Source organism: Monodon monoceros, unplaced genomic scaffold, assembly GCF_005190385.1.
Source record: "Monodon monoceros isolate NGI ecotype Baffin Bay Population unplaced genomic scaffold, NGI_Narwhal_1 Super_Scaffold_21, whole genome shotgun sequence".
NCBI lineage: Eukaryota > Metazoa > Chordata > Mammalia > Artiodactyla > Monodontidae > Monodon > Monodon monoceros.
In genome coordinates this window covers 145,887,695-145,909,562 of record NW_021703778.1, presented here as the reverse complement: position 1 = coordinate 145,909,562, position 21,868 = coordinate 145,887,695, and the positions used below count along the sequence as shown (strand labels likewise).

At 38.3% G+C, this 21,868-nt stretch overlaps 2 protein-coding genes across 4 annotated transcripts in view; both read right to left on the bottom strand.

The window, feature by feature from the left end:
• ZNF410 (zinc finger protein 410) overlaps positions 1-4,102 on the bottom strand; it is a 42,278-nt gene extending 38,176 nt beyond the window's left edge. For both annotated transcript variants that reach the window (XR_003795963.1, XM_029238444.1), the window contains exon 1: positions 2,276-4,102. The gene's annotated coding sequence lies outside the window, so the exon portion shown is untranslated. The remainder of the gene's footprint in view (positions 1-2,275) is intronic.
• Positions 4,103-4,285: 183 nt separating this feature from the next.
• Positions 4,286-20,877, bottom strand: PTGR2 (prostaglandin reductase 2). 2 transcript variants are annotated; one of them, XM_029238445.1, is made up of 10 exons: positions 20,793-20,877; positions 16,295-16,379; positions 14,860-14,978; positions 12,636-12,827; positions 10,008-10,178; positions 8,766-8,975; positions 7,633-7,754; positions 6,405-6,492; positions 5,599-5,638; positions 4,286-4,772 (listed from the first exon to the last, which is right to left on the bottom strand). In XM_029238445.1, the coding sequence occupies exons 2-10, from the start codon at positions 16,329-16,331 to the stop codon at positions 4,687-4,689; spliced, it is 1,065 nt and encodes a 354-aa protein (XP_029094278.1). In that variant the 5' UTR covers positions 16,332-16,379; positions 20,793-20,877; the 3' UTR covers positions 4,286-4,686. The 2 variants fall into 2 exon arrangements, with proteins under 2 accessions (XP_029094278.1, XP_029094279.1); XM_029238446.1 differs by having other exon boundaries at positions 4,604-4,772; positions 20,719-20,815.
• Between the last annotated feature and the right edge of the window lie 991 nt (positions 20,878-21,868).

Below are 21,868 nucleotides of genomic sequence, written 5' to 3'. Positions count from 1 at the left end.
TTTACTATGAGTTTAAAGGGCTTTTATACAAACTTCCTGTAAGCAGCTAGTAGGCACTGAACAAATATTTGTATAACGAATGAATGACTCCGTGAATCATACCCAAATTTTTGTCTCTATTTCTGACCTCTCTCTGTACTCCAAACTTTCATTTCTAACTGCTTGCTAGGTAACCCCATGTGGATATCTACCTCAATTTTAACAATGTCCAAAATCCAGACTGTCACCTTCCCCACCAAACCTGTTCTTCTTCCTGTATTATCCATTTCAGTTATTGCCCAATTGTTCTCCCACTCAGCTACAAATTCTAGGTCTTGAACAATCTCTCTCATCCTCCGTATTTAAATAATCCCAGTGGTTCTGATTCCTCCAAATTTACTCCTACCATAATGCCCTGTTTAGGTTTTTCATTATCTTTCAACTACACTATGAAAATAGGCTTCTAACTGGCCACCTTGCCCTTAAAATTCCCCTTTCCATTCCATCTTTTTTTTTTTTTTTTTTTGCGGTACGCGGGCCTCTCACTGTTGTGGCCTCTCCCGTTGCGGAGCACAGGCTCTGGACGCGCAGGCTCAGCGGCCATGACTCACGGGCCGAGCCGCTCCGCGGCATGTGGGATCTTCCCGGACCGGGGCACGAACCCGTGTCCCCTGCATTGGCAGGCGGACTCTCAACCACTGCACCACCAAGGAAGCCCTCCATTCCATCTTTTATGCAGCCACTCGAGTTATCTTTCCAAAACACAGAAATGCTTTCGTCACTTCCGTTACCCAAAGTTCAGGGCTTCAGAATTAACAGTCAAATCCCTAAGCATGGCATTTTAAATATTCAACAATATGTCCTCAAATACTGTTCCAACTGCAGCATCCACTATATTCCTCAATGAACTCTTTTCTCCAGTACACACTGGACTGGCTACTAAATGAACACTCCAACCTATTTTAGTGCTCAAGGTCCCTTTCCCTTGTGATAGTTCTTCAGTAATAAGACCCTCCAGTAATAAAACGCTCCAATCCAGCTGTGATCTTTTGAAATCCTTTCCAGTCTTTAAAATCCAACCCATACACCATCCTCCATGAAGACCCCTTTCCCTCCAGTCAGAACAAATCTGTCCTTCCCTTGGTGTTCTCACAACACAATTTAACCTCTCTTTAGCAATTATTTCAGCCTGCCTTGGGAGTTAGTTGCATATTTTTCTCACTGGTTAAGGTTCATTGAATTTATCATCCTTCTCCCATCCTTCTCCCTTCTCCACTGATGCTTTGCACAAACTAAGCATTCAGGAAATATTTTCTGAATGAATAGGTAACCCCCTTCATTTACAGAGGGGAAAAAAAAGTCCAAAGCTAGAGATTAACTTGCCAAAAATTAGACCTCTACTTAGATGTAAAACTTAAAAAACTAGAGCCTAAATCTTTTGACTGCGAGTTTAGTTGACCTTGTCTCACACGAAGATAACACAAAGTGGAATTTCTCACTCCCTAAAAATAACAAAATGCCCCGTGCTTTATTTTAAAATGTTTCTTTTATTCTCTTTGCAAATACACTATGTTGGTCCTTGTGCCAAAGTGAGGAAGAAATACAAATTCTTAAGTTCCAAGTTAATAATATTTAACTTTCAAATGGTTCCTAAATGCATTTCAGAGCCTCATGAGCAAGTGAGATAAACTTTAATAAACTAACTGAATTCTTTTCTCTGAAGAAATTTCAACCTGCAAAATGCATAAGGCTGTAGACTCTCACGGCCCACACCCTCGCCTTGAAATGACACGCAAAGGAGAAACCAGTGGCCCAGACCCTCCGAGTCGGCAGCCTTCCTTCTTCTAGACCGAGAAAGTAAGCGGACGTACGAAAGAAGAGGGTAGGTCTGGGCTGAAATGTCCAGGGCGGAGTCGCCTTGACATCCTCGTTCCCCCATTACAACAGCCTAGTGAAGGGCCCCAAGGTCCGCAGGCAGGCCTCGCGGACGGTGCAGTCCAGGAGCCCCCACCGCGGGGACTCGCTGACTCTTTCTCCAGGTTGGTCTTGTCCCCATGCCCCTGGCCCCGAAACCAAGCGAAGGAGCTGAAACATATGCCCCAAAAGCCCGCGAGAAGAGCCGAAGCCGTAGGGCTTCAGACCGGCCGCTCCAGATACGGGTGGGGCGCCCCGGGGCGGTTTCCCTGTCCTCTCCGGGGACAAACTCGGCCCAAGCCCCTGAGGAGCCAGCACTGGCTCCCTCCCTCTCGGGGACCACCTAGCCGAGCGGGTCGACCAGGCCCACCCCAGAGCTCACCTTTCCGTCCCGGGCAGCCGTCCGTCCGTCAGTTGGTCCCGAAATCTGTCCACACAGAGCGTCTTCCGGCTCCCGCCGGAAGCAGCTCGAGCGCGGGACAGGAAGTTTGGCCGCCCCCCACACACACACCCACTCGCTCGCCTCCGAGCCGGGCTGCTGCAGTCCCGCAGGAGGTTCCGCCCCGGGGGCCGCTGGCCTGCGCGGGCCAGGAAGGCTTGGCTCGGAGAGGGAAGGCACTGCGGTCTCCTGCCTCCCACTCATCCCCTCTCGGCCTTTGTAGCTCCGTGGTCTGCGAAGCCCGAAAAACGGGGTCAGTCAATTCTAGGCGTGACGTCACTGCTTCCCTACTGCAGCGGATGGGGTAGTTATCGCCTGTCAGCTGAGATCAGTACATGTTGCAATGGAGGCAAGCGAGAAAGAAAAGATCACTACTTAAAACATTTATCAAAGTTCTTAGTGAAGAGGACCTCGAAGCTTCACTGCCCGAGAAGGGAACTTGCAGAATCTAGTTCTGCATTGCATACCAGGTGGGGTAAGAATTGAGACTCCGGTGTAGAACTTTTTTTTGGAAGGTGAAGTCCCTGGAGTCTGCGTTCCGTCAGTACAGTAGGATGTAAAGAGCTCTCCGATGTCCACACCGGTGCTAGAACACTCGAGTTTCAGGCCAGATGCCGCAACTTGTTAGAGCTTTATGTGTTTGACTGACTTTGTGAAATTACTAATTTTTGAATACTTGCTGCGTGCCAAACGATGAAGGAGGGACTGAGCTAAGATAGTGGCAGTGGAAATTAAAGGTGTTTTCTAAGAAGGGCATTTTCAAGGACAGAGACAAGGTTGAAGAAACCAGGGGAGTAGTTTAGTACACCAACGATGGTGATTTGAAAACAAAGAAGCAACATGTTTCAGAGGAAGATAATTCCTCTTTAGATAAGCCGAGTTTATCTATTCCAGGTGCCTATGGGATATTTACTTGGAGGTAAAGGTCCCTACCTATCTCAAGAGGTCAGAAATAAGATACAGATTTGGGAGTTATCAACACACAGACAAGAGATGCAGCTCTCTCTGGAAAAGTATATAAAACAAGAAAGAAGCAAAGGCCACTGAGGTCAACTGGAGTGACTGATTACTAACACAGTTCGAATCTACACAAAAGTATATTGCAGTTTGTAAACAGCTGACCATAAGCCAGCACAACACTCAGAAAATATCCTCAATTTTACTGTATTAAAGGGTTGATTACAATTAATAAAACAAATGCTCTTATTTAGAGGTACATTAATAGGTCTTGAACATCCATGTTTATGACCACTTGTTACTTTGCTCATTCAGTTCTGTTATTTTCTGAAGCTGTATTTGTTTTTGTTTTTTTTTTTGTGGTACGCGGGCCTCACTGTTGTGGCCTCTCCTGTTGTGGAGCACAGGCTCCGGACGCGCAGGCTCAGTGGCCATGGCTCACGGGCCTAGCCGCTCCGAGGCATATGGGATCTTCCCGGACCGGGGCACAAACCCGTGTCCCCTGCATCGGCAGGTGAACTCTCAACCACTGCGCCACCAGGGAAGCCCGAAGCTGTATTTGTTGTTTAAATCTTTTTCATCACTTAAAACTTGAATTGATGTCTATATCTATTTGCCCTCGAAATCTTTGTAACTATTTGACAGTATGTGCCTGCTAACCTAAAATAAACATAGGCTTTTATCAATATATATTTGAGTTTTTAGGCTATACTGTGAACTACTTGGCAAAACACATATCTTCTGTAGTAAATCTAGTCCCTCCATCAACCTAACCAACCTCAGTTATTTAATTTCTCATACTACTCCCAACACAAAGCCTCTGCTCTCCTATCCCAAAAACTGTTCCACAAGCTCTGAATTCCCCCAAACCCCTACACACACACAGACCCTGCAATTAAGTCCCTCTTCCATCTATAATATGGAAAGACCATCCCAATTTATTCTTCACCAAGCTTCAGTTCAAGAATTACGTAAAGCATGTCCAGTTCAATATTTACTAAGTGCCTTCTCAAGTATTCTATTTTAAATACAACTTATGAAGTTAATAAAAGTTATTAATTTAAAAAATCTTTTGTATGATCTATTAAACAGTTACATCAAATCTCCAGTGGTTTCAGAATATCTGATATAAATTTCATGTAATATTAGTTTTAGCAAAAGAAGGAAAAATAGGTCATGTTGACTTCAATCTATTATTGTAAATAATCATATTGGATGAAGAATACATACATGATATTGAAGACACAGGAAAGAATTATGTTATGCAGCTAAGAAAATATCACCTATGATCACATTTAAATCAAAAGGTATCTGTACTCTTAAGGGTTTTTTTTAATGTATCTTGAAATCTTTGTGCAAAACGGAAAGCAATCCGTGTATTTCCTTAATGAAGATGTTTACAGAGACAACAAAGAGGTTTCTTCTGAAATGCAAACTATCTGCTTTCCGATGTTACCCCCTGTCATCATGGACTGGAATGCAGCTGGAAAGAAAAAAAAACTAGGTTATCTGAAAACATAAATGTCACCATCATACATGTTCATCAGTAGGTCAGACACATACAATTAATTTGAATAATTTCTTCAATGATTTTAAGTACAGAAGGAAACTGTCATGAAAAGAAACCTCAAGTAAAACACTGGCAAAGTTATAGGACAAACTAACCCAATCAACATGTTAAAAATGTGTTTTTATCCAACTAGAAATGATTAATTGGTGTCTACATCCATGTTCACTGTTACAGAGTCTGAAGACTAGAGGCAAATAAATATGAGGATAAATGTCAGCAATAACAATTTTTAAATAACGTTAAAATATTAGAAATCTAGTCATAAAGTTTTACTAAGTGAAATATACATCTCCAAATATATTAAATTTTTTTCTCAAAAAGGAAAAATTATCAGTTTTATTCAATCCTCTTTATTTGAAACAAAAGAGAGTGCTGAAATCTGTGTATGTTAGTAAAAAAAAAAAACCCAATATTGAAAATTTGCTTCATGTAATCTTATGATGGCTTAGAACCATTCAATCAGAAAAAGTTACCTAGAGGCTAAATGACTTTCACAATTCTTACATTTTTTTTTCATAAGTTATTTACAAAACCAAAGAAACACTTACTTTACAATTTGAAATGAGAAAACAATGGCTCTTAAATACCACTAAGTTGAACCTCATGAAGTTTGATCAAGACTTTACAGGAAAGAAATGATTTAAAAAGAAAAAAATAACAGAGGAGTAGAATTAAAAGAAAAAAGAGAGTATCTGTGCTGAACTCATGTGTATAATAAATAAATCTACATTCATCTTACCTCCCATGTTTTCCAATCCATTTATCATAGTCTCTTTGATCTGTAAATCAAAATAGGTATATTTTATATTCTTTAGACTTAAGTGTTTCTATTTAACAGTTTTCAGTTTTACAAAAGGCAGCAATACTATTTAGCATTTTCTGTCTAAAAAGAGATCTTCATTTTGTGTAGGTAGTCCAGAAAAGTTTCCTATCAATTCATTTTTTAAGTACAATCCTATTTTCCCATTGTCTAATCTTCAGTTTGTAATATCACATGCTATACACCTTCTTTTCAAAAAACAAAGTATATAAGCACACACACATACAACTTTGCCTATTATTTTCACATTTCAAGAACATCCTAGGTCAGGGTCTCTGGACCCCAGATCGATAATTCCTGATTTTCAGCCACAGCCAAGAGATCTATCAGAATGTCCAGGGAGGGCAGGAAAGATGTATGGTGGTGGAGAGGTACTAGGAGGTGCTTATAAGATTTTCGAGAAAGCACAGCTTCTAACTCATAGTAGCATTCCATAAATATTTGTTAATGAATATTACAATTTGGAAAAAACAAAAACCTATTGATCTTGTGATATAGTCTAAGAAAAGTAAACATTAATAAAATTTTAGATAAAGGGAATAATGAGAGGATTTCTCAATCAGAAGAGTTATCCTCACTCAGGAGGTAAAGTTAATTTATAATATTCAGTATACTTTTCTTCTGTAGAAATATTTCTTACAAAACTAATATTAAATTCAAATAATACAAAAGTATATCAAGTAGCAGGAAGAATAATACTGATAAAGAACAGAAGCAAGTTCTACCTTTAGCTTTCCTTCTTTAAACCACTGACTCAGCTGGAGAATACCAGACTCAAATTTGTCCTTAAAATTTAACACCAGAAATCTTTCTCTGTAGTGGGGAAGAAAAGGATAATGATCAGAGACTAGGGAGGGAGTGAGAAAGCCCAAATCAAATCATTCCAGAACACTAAAATTTGTTAATCTTTCAAACATTAGGACTTAATCACACAGAGTCTGGTCAGATATAGCTTTGGGTGTAGTTACAAGCGTAAGTATAATGGACTTCTATTGTATTCTCTGCCCAGCATCTATAATCCCATTTGGTAGTAACACTGTGATTTTACTTTGTGGGTGACATCTTTTCCCCACCCTCATGTGACGAAAGCCAGGCCAGTCTGAGCCATTAAGTATCAGCTTGGAGATGTGATAAAACTGCAAGAAGAGAGCTGTTCTCTTTTTTGCTTGGATTGCTAATCTGGTAAAATGTAAGAGTAAAGATAACAGTCATCCTCCTGCTGCTGCAAGAGGAGAGCCTGCGAGAGAGCCAACACAATCCAGAAGAAAGCACAGCCCAGGGGTTTAGAAAAACTGAGTCATGGGACCTCCCTGGTGGCGCAGTGGTTAAGACTCCACCTGCCAGTGCGGGGGACACGGATTCGAGCCCTGGTCCGGGAGGATCCCACATGCCGTGGAGCAACTAAGCCCGTGCGCCACAACTACTGAAGCCTGTGAGCCTAGAGCCCGTGCTCCATAACAAGAGAAGCCACCGCAACGAGAGGCCCCTGCACCGCAACGAAGAGTAGCCCCCACTCGCCACAACTAGAGAAAGCCTGCGTGCAGCAACGAAGACCCAACACAGCCAAAAGTAAGAATTAATTAATAAAAAAAAAAAAAACTTGAGTCATGACACCACTATGCAAACCTTTTATCCAGCCAAATCTAAGCCAGTACTAATACTGAACTTCTTAGATACATGAGCCAATAAATTTCCTTCGCACTTAAGCCAATATGAGTTGAATTTCTAACACTCGCAAAAAAGATTTGTGAAAGATTGATTGAACAGATGCATTTTTCAAAAAGTTTTCTGCCAGGGACCTAGTTAACCAAAACCTAAATGACCACCTTAAAATGTACATTTTCAAGTTTTATTTAATAAGAAAAATTATATATGAAGGACAACATATTTTGTATTCATCCACGATCTTTAAACCCCTTGAATCTGGTAATAAGGGGAAAGCGTAGAACACACCTTGTGATGTTTCTTTCTTTCCGGATTGCTTCTACAGCAGAGGGTAGTGGAGGAGGATAAGGCACATCTTTGTTGTACTTAGAAATTTGACCACATAGGATGATGTGGCTGTTCTGATTCATCTGTTCAGAGAAAACTGATGATTATAACCTAAGATATACACCTTCCCTATGTTTACTAATTTTATGGCTGCCTCAATGAAAGCCTCCTTGACTGTAATATTTAATCTTTTTTTTTTTTTTTTTTTTAAATGGCCACACCACTCGGTTTGTGGTATCTTAGTTCCCTGACCAGGGATTGAACCTGCGCCCTGGGCAGTGAAAGCACACAGTCCTAACAACTGGACCACCTCACCTCCAGGGAATTCCCTATAGTATTCAATACTATAATGCCAGTTATAATTGGCATTATAGTATTATATAATTAGTATTATATAATTATAATGCCAAGTAATTGATTTTGTTTTGAAGACTTACCCATTATATGTATTAGAGAGCTTTAATTAGCTAGAAAATAAGTCTACTGCAAAGGAACACAGCAGTAAATAAGAGTTTGGTAATCAGCAAAAGAATTGCGTTAGTTCTCATTGTCATCATTGTTGCTACTTTTGTTATTATTGGTAGAGTATTTCTTAGAATTTAAATAATCTAACCTCAATTGAAAACAATTTTACATAAAGGACAATGCAGTGTTAACAGCTAATGTTGATAAATTGTAACACTGTCAGTTAAAATATGTAAATACCTGCAATCTATGAAAATCCTTTCCTTACCCAAAGTCATGGCTGTAAGTTGGTTGATTTAAGTTGGTTGATGGTTAGAAGTGAGTTAAAGGTTAGAATTTCATTTGAATAATACAACTGTATTTTTTCACAAAAATAAATTACAGGTGAAAATATAACATTGCTAGCAAAGAAGTGAAGTTGATGCTCACAGTGCAAATCCACAAACAAATGGAAGTAGCTTCAGCAAGCTCTTCTGTATCACTTAATTACAATACTGACCATCATGTTTTTCACCATAAACCCTACAAGTTTATAAAGTTTTTTTTTTCTCTCTCAGTATCAGGTAAAAAGATATCACATCAAATAAACCGTAGTATTCAAATTTATAACAAACAAATCAGAAAACAACCTGACTTATCACTGTATCACTGATGTCACCTCCAACATTGTCAAAGTAAACATCCACTCCAGAGGGGCATAATTCACGGAGTTGTTCTGCCACACTCCCCTCTTTATAATTAATTGCAGCATCAAAGCCCAGTTCTGAGGTCAAAAGGAGGCACTTCTCAGGTGTTCCACAAATTCCCACAACTCTGGAACAGCCCATCAAATGGCCAATCTAGGGGGAAAATTTTTGAAAATTAAACAACTTTCAACTGTCACAATTTAAATGTAAAAATGTGAAAGTATGAAAGTTAATACAAGTACATATATGAAAGTGTTCGTCACAACTGAGGTTAGATTCTAAGGCCTTTAGCTGAAAGTAATTTGAAACCAAAAGAACTGAGAACAGATATAATGGCATTCTTTAAAAAATTAAGATTGAATAAAATTAGAGTTAGTTTGAATGTTAAAATCTCGCAATTTAAAGATGATGTCATAAAAGGAATAGTCAGACCCAAAACATCTCTATCTTGCAATTCAATATTTTTCAGGCCTGTGAGCAACTAAAATCACTATTAAGATAAAATGTTTTGTTTCAATGGTTTCACACTATAAAGGCTATTATTCATAAAACAATGTACTTTATAAATTTCTATCATAATATTTACTATACTTCTAGAACCCAATAAGTGCTTTCTTATTTGAAGATGATTTTTTTAAAATATAAATTTGTTTTTTAATTCATGTAACTCCAGACAGGTGCTCTGTGATTTTCTTCTTCATATTGATTACAGCAATGCTCTAGCATTTACCATGTCATTTTTGGTTAAAAGAGAACAAAATACAGGGCTTCCCTGGTGGTGCAACGGTTGAGAGTCTGCCTGCCGATGCAGGGGACACGGGTTCGTGCCCCGGTCTGGGAAGATCCCACATGCCGCGAAGCGTATGGACCCGTGGGCCGTGGCCGCTGAGCCTGTGCGTCCGGAGCTCCGCAACGGGAGAGGCCACAACAGTGAGAAGCCCGCGTACCGCAAAAATAAATAAATAATAAAATTTTTAAAAAAAGAACAAAATACAAAAATCTATAACATTTTTCATATTGTTAAAAAGAGAGTCTAAGCATGCTATAACATCACTTCTACCAAAAATGTGTAAAATAATCATATTATAAATTTGTTCAATTTTATATCTTAAATTATATACACATATCCAGAGATTCAGTTATGACTAGTTTTTTAGAAAATCAGATTATTCTCCAAAAGTTTACCTGCCCAGCTAAGGATCCACAAGCACCAGCAGCTCCACTAACAACCATTGTCTGATTAGATTCAGCAGTTATATGACCTTTTTCCTGTATCCCAATCAAGGAAGTCAAACCAGGCATCCCTATAGCTCCAAGAAAGTATGAAAGGTGTCCATCCACAAGCTGTGGGTCTACCTAAAAAATATATACATACCTTTTAAAAATAATACTAGGAATTTCCGTTTTAAGTCAACAGGGTAGAGACAACCTGTTAAGTACTGTATTGTGTCCCCACCAAATTCATATATTGAAGACCTAACTCTTAGTGTGAGTATATTTGGAGATAGGGCCTTTAAGGAGATAAGGTTAAATGAGGGCATAAATGTGGGGCCCTAATCTGATAGGACTTATGTCCTTAAAAGAGGAAGAGGTACCAGAGATCTCTTTCTATGCAGGTGCACAGAGGAAAGGCTGGATGCTGTGTGAGGACACAGTGAGAAGGCAGCCATCTTTAAGCCAGGAAGAGAGGCTTCACCTGAAACCAAATGTTCCAGCACCTTGACCTCAGACTTCTAGACTCCAGAACTGTGAGAAAATAAATTTCAGTCTATGGTATTTTGTAATGGCAGTTCAAGTGGACTAGTAAACAACCCAACATAGTTTCAAGAACAGTAAACCATTCTTCAGTCTTGTTAAAATTCTATAATTTACTTGTACAAAGTAAAAAAAAAAAAAAAAAAGAATATTACTTCTCTTTATAGTAAAAAAAACCTACAAAACCTTTAAAAAAGAATTGCCACATAAGAGATACCAAACATTCTTTCTTGTCAATGTCCCAAATATTTCAAAAGAGAGGAAACACTTAACAGGAAAACACTAGGCAAAACTGGAAAGTTTAAAAATCTCTGAGCAATTCCAGAGTAAACATTTATCTATATAAAAATGAGCTCAAACTCTAACAGTTCTCATTACTGATGCTTAAAATGGTCCATGGAAATGTAAGGAAGGTGAGATACAATTTCTTCTAGCTTAATTACAGAATAAAATGAGGTCTCTGTCAGCTTTTTAGCATTTTACGTTTATATGTTTACCAGGCCCAATCAATAGTTAATTATACTTCTCTCACATTTTCTGTGCCTGTTTTCTTATCTGTAACATTAGGGAGAATTGAAAAAAAATTATATAATAAGGCTCCCTACCATAAAGGTTTTATAATAGTTTTTAAGGAATTGAATAATTTTGGTAAAAACTCAATAAACCACCAAAAGTAATCAAGATTCACCACCTTGGTCTGCCACAAAGAAAGAAATGGCAGTTTGTAATCAGCAGTTTTAAATGGCTATCAGTTAAGTCTGGTGTGTGAATAAAGGTAATGGAGATATTAAAGTCTATAATATACAGAAAGGTCTACCGTACACTACACAGAAATGTATCCTGTAGTTAATAGTCATTTATTAGTAAAGCCAGTATAAAAACATTGTGAGATAAGTTTGCTTTTAGCAAAGATCATTTTTCTATCCCTTCTGAATTCCTCTTCCTCATTTCTAATAGCTACTCCCCAAACATTTTTAAGCTCTCTCCAGTTGCTCAATTTCCCACTATAGCACAATGACAGGGAAAACTAGAAAGTGCTTAATGTTTCTCTTTCACTTCTGCTATGAAATTTCTAGTTAAATATATTTTACTAGTACCATTAAGTTGGCAAATGATTGTGTAATGTCTCCCACATCTCATTTTATCTTAACAGCCATCTTTAACTGATTATAATAATTGGTAATCATAAAAAATACTGGGCTTCCCTGGTGGCGCAGTGGTTGAGAGTCTGCCTGCCGATGCAGGAGACATGGGTTCGTGCCCCGGTCCGGGAAGATCCCACGTGCTGCAGAGCGGCTGGGCCCATGAGCCGTGGCCGGTGAGCCTGCGCGTCCGGAGCCTGTGCTCCGCAACGGGAGAGGCCACGGCAGTGAGAGGCCCGCGTACCACCAAAAAAACTAAAAAAAAAAAAAACAAAAAAAACAAAAATACTAAAATTTTATAAAGCTTTTTACAAAGCCTTAATCACATTTATCATAGCTAAATTTAATTTAATTTTCACATTCACTTGTGAGGTAGCTATTGTTTTCATTTTGCACATGAGGAAACTGAGGTTCAGAGATATAAGGTAACTTCCTTGATGACAAATATTAGGCTGAATTACATGAGGCTGCCAGTTTTTGTAGGTCAAAACAGACAAATATTGGTAATTCCACATGGTTCAGCCTAACAGTAGAAACTGAACTCAAGATTTCTGACACAAGATGGAATTTCAAACACAAACCAAATGAATTTCGTAAGTCAAGTGGAAATTTCTCAGGAAACTTTAAAGCATACAACTATAAGGGGCCTTCTAGTTCTTAGTATAAAACATTTATGTAAAATTTGAGAAATTAAATATGGAAAACAACATCACTCATTGGCAATCTAGGAACTGTCATACATAGTTACAACCAACAGTGGAAGAGGAATAAAAGGCTTTCCATATTCTGACAGCTACCTAAAAAGAAAACATGTGCTTTTATTTTTTCCCTGATAACAAAAAGAACTGAGCACCAAATGCATAAAGAAGGAATTACAGGGGGGGAAAAAAATCAGATACTTTATATTATACATCACCTTTTCAAGGATATTTCCATCTAGAATAACCTTGGTTTGCCAGGGCCAATAGAAAGAAGTCACAAAATCGCCTTTAGTAAAATTTGTGTGTTTGCTTTCTTCTATAATCCCAATACCTCCACCATCAACCACCTGAGACAGCTGCCAAGGTGATATATAGTCACTGCCAGTGTCTTCATTCATTCTACAACGCTAAGAAAACATAGATTAGGATAATTCTCTCTGATAATACTTAAAGAGTTTACTAATTTACCCAGTGACTAAAAGTATGTAACAAGTAATGTTAAGTACAGTGTTAGCCAAACAAAACTTACCTTAATTTCTCTCTTCCTTTCAGTTATTTTTTATCCTGAAAAAAAAGTATCCCCTCTATAACAAGTAAGAAGTGACATTTTAAAGGAATTTAAGTATGTTCTAAAATTAGATTGTGGTGATAGTTCCACAACTTTGTGAATAGACTAAAAACCACTGAATTGTACACTTTAAACGTGTAAACTGTATGATATGTGGATTATAGTTCAATAAAGCTGTTAAAATTCTTAATTACTTAAAGAAATTTATGTAATATTACATACATTATGCTAGCAAAAATAATACAAGATACTATGTCAATGGTTTCAATGGATTGTTGCAAATTAGGTACATTTACTGTTGCTGATAATATTATAAAACTGTCCATTTTTTTTATAGAAAACAAACTAGTAACATATAGACCATAATACTGCTCATTTCTTCAGCCAAGCAATACTGCTTCCTCAATGGAAATAACCCAAAAGAGAAATGAAACAATTTTTATACAGTTATTCATCACAACTTCAGACCAAGCACTACAACATTCCCCCTAACCTCAGCTGGATGTTCTCTTTATTCCTCAAAGACATCATGTCACAATAGCACCACACCTTTCCATAGGACTAGGGCTAAAGACTTCTCCCAGAGGTAATCAAGGCTTTCTTCCTCTCTGTGGCTCACTCTTGCCTCTCTCATGAAGGCCAAGATGTACAAGCCTACAGTGTGGTCCAGGAGATGGAATAGATGGAAGGCTGCTTGATCAAGGGCCCCCCCATGGTCTGGTTCAGTTCACCAGGGGAAAAGACCACATAGGGAATTAAGGCAGAAGCTTCTATGGGAATACACTACACTTCTGCTTGTGTGCCCCTCCCATATATTCTTGAAAAGCAAGTGCAGCAGCCATTGGATACTGGCCACACCAAGAACCTGATACTTAAGGCTAATAGAAAAAGTGGGAACAAGTAATTCCCCATAGGTAAGCGAATGATGTCAACAGAATAAAACGTTATACAACCACCAAAATAATAATAATATCTGGACTAGTTTTTCATATGAAGGTATGAATATAAAATCACAAATATGAAATCAAAATAGTATATACATATTAAATATAACCATGTAAAATACAGTACATAGTGATTAAAATTGTGAATTTGGAATGATATAAAATTTCAATAAGTTAATGTTAATCAGATTTCTTTTTTCCCCTTTAAAGATGCTTATGTCCTTTTTTTTTTTAGAACAGTGTCAAGTGAAAGCAACCAAAGTAATTTTCTTCCTTCCTTCCTTTAATACTTAATAAGCACTTATGCTTGTCACTGGAGATACAGTGATAAATAAGATCTTTGTCATAATAAGTTTTTATTAGGGAAAATAAATATCTAATAACAACACAAATAATTACTAATTACAACTGGGATATAGGCTGAAGGTCAAGGTACTGTTCTGAGAAAGTATAACAGAAAGGACTAGTCTGAGGGTTCAGAGTGATTTTTTTTAATATAAATTTATTCATTTATGTATTTTTGGCTGCATTGGGTCTTCGTTGCTGCACGCGGGCTTTCTCTAGTTGTGGCGATTGGGAGCTACTCTTTGTTTCAGTGCGCAGGCTTCTCATTGCGGTGGCTTCTCTTGTTGCGGAGCACGGGCTCTAGGCGCGCGGGCTCAGTAGTTGTGGCTTGCGGGCTCTAGAGGGCAGGCTCAGTAGTTGTGGTCCATGGGCTTAGTTGCTCTGCAGCATGTGGGATCTTCCCGGACCAGGGCTCAAGCCCATGTCCCCTGCACTGGCAGGCGAATTCTTAACCACTGCGCCACCAGGGAAGTCCCTCAAATATTTATTAATCATGAGGCTTATACAATGAAATTCAGATGCAACATGAAAAAATATGAAAATAAAATTATTTTCACTAAGTCACAAAATCCTGATTCTTACCATGTAAGGATCCACAGAAAGGTAAAGAGTTCTGACTTGTACTTGTCCTTCATTGATATTATCTGGCAAGTTTACTTCTTCTACTCGGAAATTTTCTGCCACTGGATTACCATTTTTTCCTAGAATATTAGGCAAAAATATAAAATCAAAAAGTCACTTTCCCACAGAATTATTTATTATTTTTAAAAGGTCACTCTAAGATTTAGAGCACTCCTGGAATACACACATGAATAAATCCATATTGTTTTGTAATTTTTCTGTAACTCAGCATAAATTCTTCAAATAGTTTCACTTGCTCTTGGTTTTCTCCAAGAATTTCCTTTGGCATATTGCTGTCAATGTAAAAATTTCTTTTTTAAGGTGATTACAGGTAAATCACCTCATCTGTTATAAAATTATAGAAGGATTTCAAAAAGTAAAAAAGCACAGCCAGCTTTTTTTTTTAACTATGGAAATTAAAATTTACAAGGTAGCAGAAATACCACATTAGCCAAAGTAAAGAGGTAAACTATCCTTCCTCATTTTAAGATGAAAACAGAAACTTAAATGAATATAATTAAAACTTCATATTCATTGAATCATCAAATTTATAAGGTGAAAATAGAATGTAGACATTTTAATCTAATTGCTCACTTTACTAAAACTGAGAAAAGGTAAGTGTCTTTCCCAGGCCACATGCTAGGTAAGCACCAAAATCAAGGCAGCATGGGCCCAAACCTCTCAGGTTACTTCCATGCCTACGCTTCTATGATTCAGGTTAGATGTCAGGTTAGATGACCTAGGATGACATAGGTCAGTGCTTTTCACATAAAACAGAAAAGCACATCTTAAGAATCAATGATACACATTACAAAGAAAAAACAAAAGCCACATATATTTGTAATATAACCTTCTAAAAATTATAATACTTTAAAATACCTTATTTCCCCAACAAGTGGCCTTGATAACTTATCATTTAAAAAAATGAATATTGGGACTTTCCTGGTGGTGCAGTGGTCAAGAATCCGCCTGCCAATGCAGGAAACACAGATTAGAGCCCTGGTCCGGGAAGATCCCACGGAGCAACTAAGCCCATGCACCACAACTACTGAAGCCCGCACACCTAGGGCCCGTGCTCCGCAACAAGAGAAGCCACAGCAATAAGAAGCCCGCACACTGCAACAAAGAGTAGCCCCCCCCACCTCAACTAGAGAAAGCTTGCGCACAGCAACGAAGACCCAACGCAGCCAAGAATGAATGAATGAAAAAATAAATAAATAAAAATTTAAAATGAATATTATATTATTTAAAGAGCTTCTTCTAATATCTCTACTAGTGTTAATATCTTCCTACCTCATTTACCACATTTACATCATATTATTACTTTTTGTTCCTCCATTTGCATTAATAATTATTAAAGACCACAGTTGTTCATTCATCACAGACAAATACATACCAGGTCGGGAATTCAATACCACTCTTTGTACAATCATCACCTTGTTTGCACAGTTGTCTCACAAGACTTCTGTATAAAATAACTCCTATAAACAGAAAAGTTTTAAATCACAAGTAAGTTATGAAATATTCAACAATTTAAAAGTTAAAAAAAATGTACATTTGTGTTTCTGAACAAGGAAAGGAAAAATCATATTTAGGATCCAAAAAAGATGTAGTCTCCTGTTAGAGTTTGCCTCCTAAAGCAAATATATGAAGAAAGACTAAATCTAATTAGAATATTTGACTAATAAGAACAAATTCACTGAAGATTGAGTGGAACAAAATGTTTTTGGCCTCATAATTCAGGCACATTCATCTTCAAGCCATCATGATTAAGGCTCCTACTGTAGCTTGATTAAAAGAAAACAATATGATATATTCCTCCAGAGTTAGCCAGTTAGTCTAGTAGCAAATAAAACACTAGCCGTTTAATTGAGATGTAACCAAATTTTCAAAAATTCTTTTATTCATTTATCAAAATGTAAATTTCTTAATAGTTCTGCTGATTATAAAAGTAATACATCAAAAGCATTTTAAAATCCTCACCTTCTAGGAAATTATGTAATATAGAATGGCCAAGTGAATAAAAAAGGATCAGTTTATTCTGGGTTTACAATCTGAGCTAATGAAAGAAGCAAAATGAAGTTCCAATGCTAGCAGTATCTGACTTGGGCATGCTTACTTTATCCATCACTAAAAATGAGGACAGACCATTAGTGTTATTCTGTACCAAGGACTGTTGTGCTATGAAACATATATACATATATATATATGCACATATATATTCATGTAGTATTTAATAATATTAAATATATATTTCATTTAATCTAACAATCCTATTAAATATTTTATTATTATCCCCAATTTATAGATGAGGAAATGTGCCTTAAAGTGTTTAAGCACTTTCCTAAGGTGGTGGAGTTGAGATCCAAACCCAAGCTGTCTGACATTCCTATCACTTAACTACTACATAAAAATTTCCATCCTATATGTCTAAGTTGTTTGATTTTTAAGTTACTAAGCAAATATTATCCTTTTTAAAATTATTTACTAGTTGTCTTCTCTCATTAGATATTTTATTTCATCCTCTTTAGTACCTAATAATGTTGAGAAGCCCAAGAACAATTATATCAATGACATTTTTTTACAATTGCAACATATTTTTTATTAAATTATAGTTGATTTACATTATTATATTAGTTTCAGGTGTAGAGCATAGTGATTCAACATTTTTACAGCTTATACTCCACTAAAAGTTATTACAAGATAGTGGCTATAATTCCCCATGCTATACAATATATCCTTGTTATCAACAGTTGCAATATATTTAGCTCTTAGCATCATTTCTAAGTTTATACAGCAGCACACTTAGACATTTGACAACCATCTGTAGATCCATTTGATATTTAATAATGCTTACCTTGTATCACTGGGTAATTTCATTTACCCATGACTCTACTCCTAATCTAGTTTCTAAATTTGCAGGACTCTTGAATTTCTTCATATTTCTCTAATCCCATATAGTACCTGAGTTTCTTATATAGACCTGAGATTTATGTATACTTCTCAGAAAAATGTTAAATAATCATCACGGGGTATTTTTCAAATCTTGCGTAACATAGTATTTATATGGAGACAACTTATGGAGAACTTTCACACAGATCTATTTATTTCTTAAAACAAAGTATATAGGTAATATCCTTATTTTACAACGGAAATTGAGGTACAGTTTGTACCCAAGATCACATAGCAGTTAAGCAGAGGAGTTAGGACTGAAACATAAATCTCCTCATCCCAGATCTCACTTGTCCTCACTCTTTCCACTATTGCCCGCCGATCACCTCCAAACACGGTTTTCACGTATATAGCCACATAATAATGTTCAACTCCTCTGTAGGTACCCTTTACAAGAGGAGAGGAATTCTGCTCCTAATTAAGAACTAAATGTCTGATGTTAGTGGCATTCCATAAAATAGAATGAAGAACATGGATATTCATCTTATTTGCTTCCTTACTTTTTATAATGTATATATTTATAATCTCACTGGTTGTGACCTTAATGGCTGGTTGCTCTCAATATACACTCTCTCCTTTCGGACACAATGTTGCCAGCTAAGGACTGCGTTCCCCAGCTTCCCATTAAAACAAAATCCCAGACATCATCCTATTCAAAAATCCCTCAGTTATGCATCTCTAACAACAGGTTGTTTTAAACATAAACACTATGCCATTAACATAACAGAATTAATAGTCCAGGTAATTCCTTGACATTATCTAATACCTAGTGCACATTCAAATTCCATCTTTTTACAGTTGGTTCGTTAGAATCAAGGTCCATATACTGTATTTTTGAGTCTCCCCTTTTTTATTTCATGTCACTGATTGTTGAAAAAACATGTTTCTTCATTCCTTTGTCTGTTGAATGACCTTTGATTGCATCCTCATAGTGTCTTTTTTTTTTTTTGGCTGAGCAGCATGCAGGATCTTAGTTCCCTGACCAGGGATGGAATCCGTGGCCCCGGCAGTGGAAGCGCGGAGTCTTAACCACTGGACCGCCAGGGAAGTCCCTATTTTTATTTTTTTTCTCATAATGTCATTTACTTCATTCTTCTATCTCCCCTCTTATCCTTGACAGGTAGTTAGATCTAGAGGTTTGATTAGATGCAGGTTCAGACTTTTTAGGCAAGAATCTTTAAAGGTGGTGCTGTGTGCATCCTATTTCATCACAGCGAGAAGTCCATAATGTCTTGCAGGGCTAAATGTATTTTTTTAAAGAAAATCTCCTATTGAATCACCATGTGTGTAAATTATATAGGGTTAAAAGGCAAAGTTTTCCAAATTGATACTGGATCCAAAGATAACTGACCTTAAGTGGTGATTAACAGCACCAAGATGGCTAAATTTTCAAAGGAGTCTTTCCAAATGAAGTTTCATATTTGCCACCCTTTTCCCTAATTACTTTCAATGTATGTTTTATTACTTGAAATTATGCACACTGTAGATTTGTCCAAATACTGCTTATCAGCATGAAAAGCACACTATTAAAGTTTTCTCCCTCTGTATTAAATTAGAAAGTTTTCAAGTATCAAACACTACAATTAACTAATGTAGGATAATCGTGCAATATCCCTCCATAGCACAACACATTTAAAACATAAAGAAATTTAGTCACAAAATTAAAATATACAATATGATACACCAGCTCTAGATCTGAAAGGAGGTGTGGTGGTGGTGGTGTTATTCATCCCAAATGGGAGGGAAAAAAAACTCAAGTCCTTATTGACTGACATCAAGCAGACCATATTTGCCCGTAGGTTCCTAACTGGTGGTAAACAATATTCCAAAATAATACCAGATCAATGATCAACTGAAAAATTCTAGTGCCAGTCAAAAAGAGTGTGTTATCTTAATGTCTACCTTGCAGCCTATTATAAGGGGTAGGGCACCCAACTAGGCAAAGCAGAGTACATATCCTGCTTCTAATCACGCGGGATCTTGGGAAAGTTCCTTCTCTCAGCCTGTTTCCTGAATGTACCTAAGTGCCAGGAACTGGGCTAAAGACTTAATAGCCATTGTCTCCTTTAACCCCTCCATCCAACAACACTCTGAGGATGGTACTGTCACTGTTCCCATTTTATAGAGGAGGAAAACGAGGCACAGAGAGGTTGAATAACTTGCCCATGGTCGCACAACTGGTAATGACTGCACTAGAACCCACAGGCAAACACGACACACACCACTGCCATAACATGAGATTCCTAACACCTTTAAGAAAAAAAAAACAAAACTTCTCTACCCTGATCTTGCTCAATTATTCTGCCACAAATGACTGTTGCCCACGGCCTTATTACAAAACGTGTAAATCTCTGGGATTTCCTCCACTTTTTCTGGACGGTCACTCTCCTTTCCTTTGAGACTTCTGTTTTTTTCCTTCTTTTCCCCTAGTATGTGGGGATTCCTGCATGGCTCTTCCATTTCTCAGTGGCTTCACCTTCTATGGCTCCTACTACCAACCACTCATACGTAAATTACTAAAAATCTGCGTCTACAACCCAGAATTTCAGACTGACTTCCCAGAATGTAAACACCAAGACAGGGAATCGTGCCTGTTTAGTTCAGTGATTTATGTTCACCCCCTATGGCTTGCACATGGTAGGTGCCCATTAAATATGTGTTAAATGAACATCCCAAGGACACCTTAAACACAATTATGTCCAAACTTGAGGTTGCTTACTACCAACAATTCTAAAAAAAAAAAAAAAAAATCCCTGCTTCTGCTTCTCGAGCATTCCCTATCCCAGTGACGTAGGCAATAATGCTAGCGTCGCCAGCAGCTCCGGGAGGAAGCCGGGAGGTCACCGAGGTTCCTTGATCCTCCCTCACCTGAAGGGCCCGACGCAGCCTCGGGTTCCCCAGCCCTAACAGGCCCGGCCGGCGGAGCCCCGCGCTTCACTCACCGCCAAGGAGCTCGGGAGGAAATCTCGCGCGGTTTGCAGAGCTGACGAGGGGTTCGCCGCGCGACCTCGGCCCTCCGACCTCAGTACGCAGGCGCACGACTAGACCTCGGCTCCTCACCCCCTCCCCTCCCAGGGGCGGGCTTTTGAAGTTTAGGCTACAGACCTGCCTGGGTCACAGCGTTTCCGTGGAAGGTTGGGAAGGTACGGAGATTTAAAGACTAGTCACATGTATGGGCAAAGTGTATTAATAAGTTAACCGGGATTGGTGGCCTATGGCAGCCCCTACTACCTGGACCCAAAGAACAAATCGTTCAACCTTGACCAGTGAGTTCACTTCTAGCAGTACTTTTTTTTTTTTTTTTTTTTTTTTTTTGCGGTACGCAGGCCTCTCACTGTTGTGGCCTCTCCCATTGCGGAGCACAGGGTCCGGACGCGCAGGCTCAGCGGCCATGGCTCACAGGCCCAGCCCCTCCGCGGCATGTGGGATCTTCCCGGACCGGGGCACGAACCCGTGTCCCCTGCATCGGCAGGCGGACTCTCAACCACTGCGCCACCAGGGAAGCCCTTTAGCAGTACTTTGAAGGAATTTTGTTTTATGGATTTCTCCCTGAACCTCAGGTTGGAAAATTACAGTTAGTTAGGGGCCCGACAAGCCTACCCTTCGTTTTATAGCCGAGGAAACGGAGGCTTGGAGAACTGCTGTGATTGAACCATCTACCTTTCAGCTGGTTAGGAGAAGTGCTGGGGTTACATAGCCTCTCCAGACTGCTGGCCCAGGACTCCTTCCCTTACAACAGGGCTCTTTTCTTTTGCAAAGAATCCCAACTTCCTCAAAGATGGATTACCCAGTGTGACCTGGCATCTCAATTTCATAATTGTTAATTGCCTCCTTCTGTGTTGAACTAGGTTGAGCAAGGTTAATTCCTAGGATAGCTGGGATTCCCCAGGGACTTCAAACCCTAAGGGAGACCATTCTGAATTAGGCAGGTGAAATAATTGCTATTTATATTATATTCATGTCAGAGCTAATAGCTCAGCATAAATCATAGTATTCAGTAGCTGAAAGACGACTGGGA

Bases quoted from the DNA above. Each gene is read 5' to 3' on its own strand.
- PTGR2 (XM_029238445.1), bottom strand. From the start codon at position 16,331: ATGATTGTACAAAGAGTGGTATTGAATTCCCGACCTG. The intron at 7,755-8,765 runs GTTGTTTTCTGA...TTCTCTGAACAG, and splicing joins GTGATACAGTGATAAGTCAG to ATGAATCAGAACAGCCACAT. The intron at 4,773-5,598 runs GTAAGATGAATG...TTTTCTTTCCAG, and splicing joins TGGATTGGAAAACATGGGAG to CTGCATTCCAGTCCATGATG.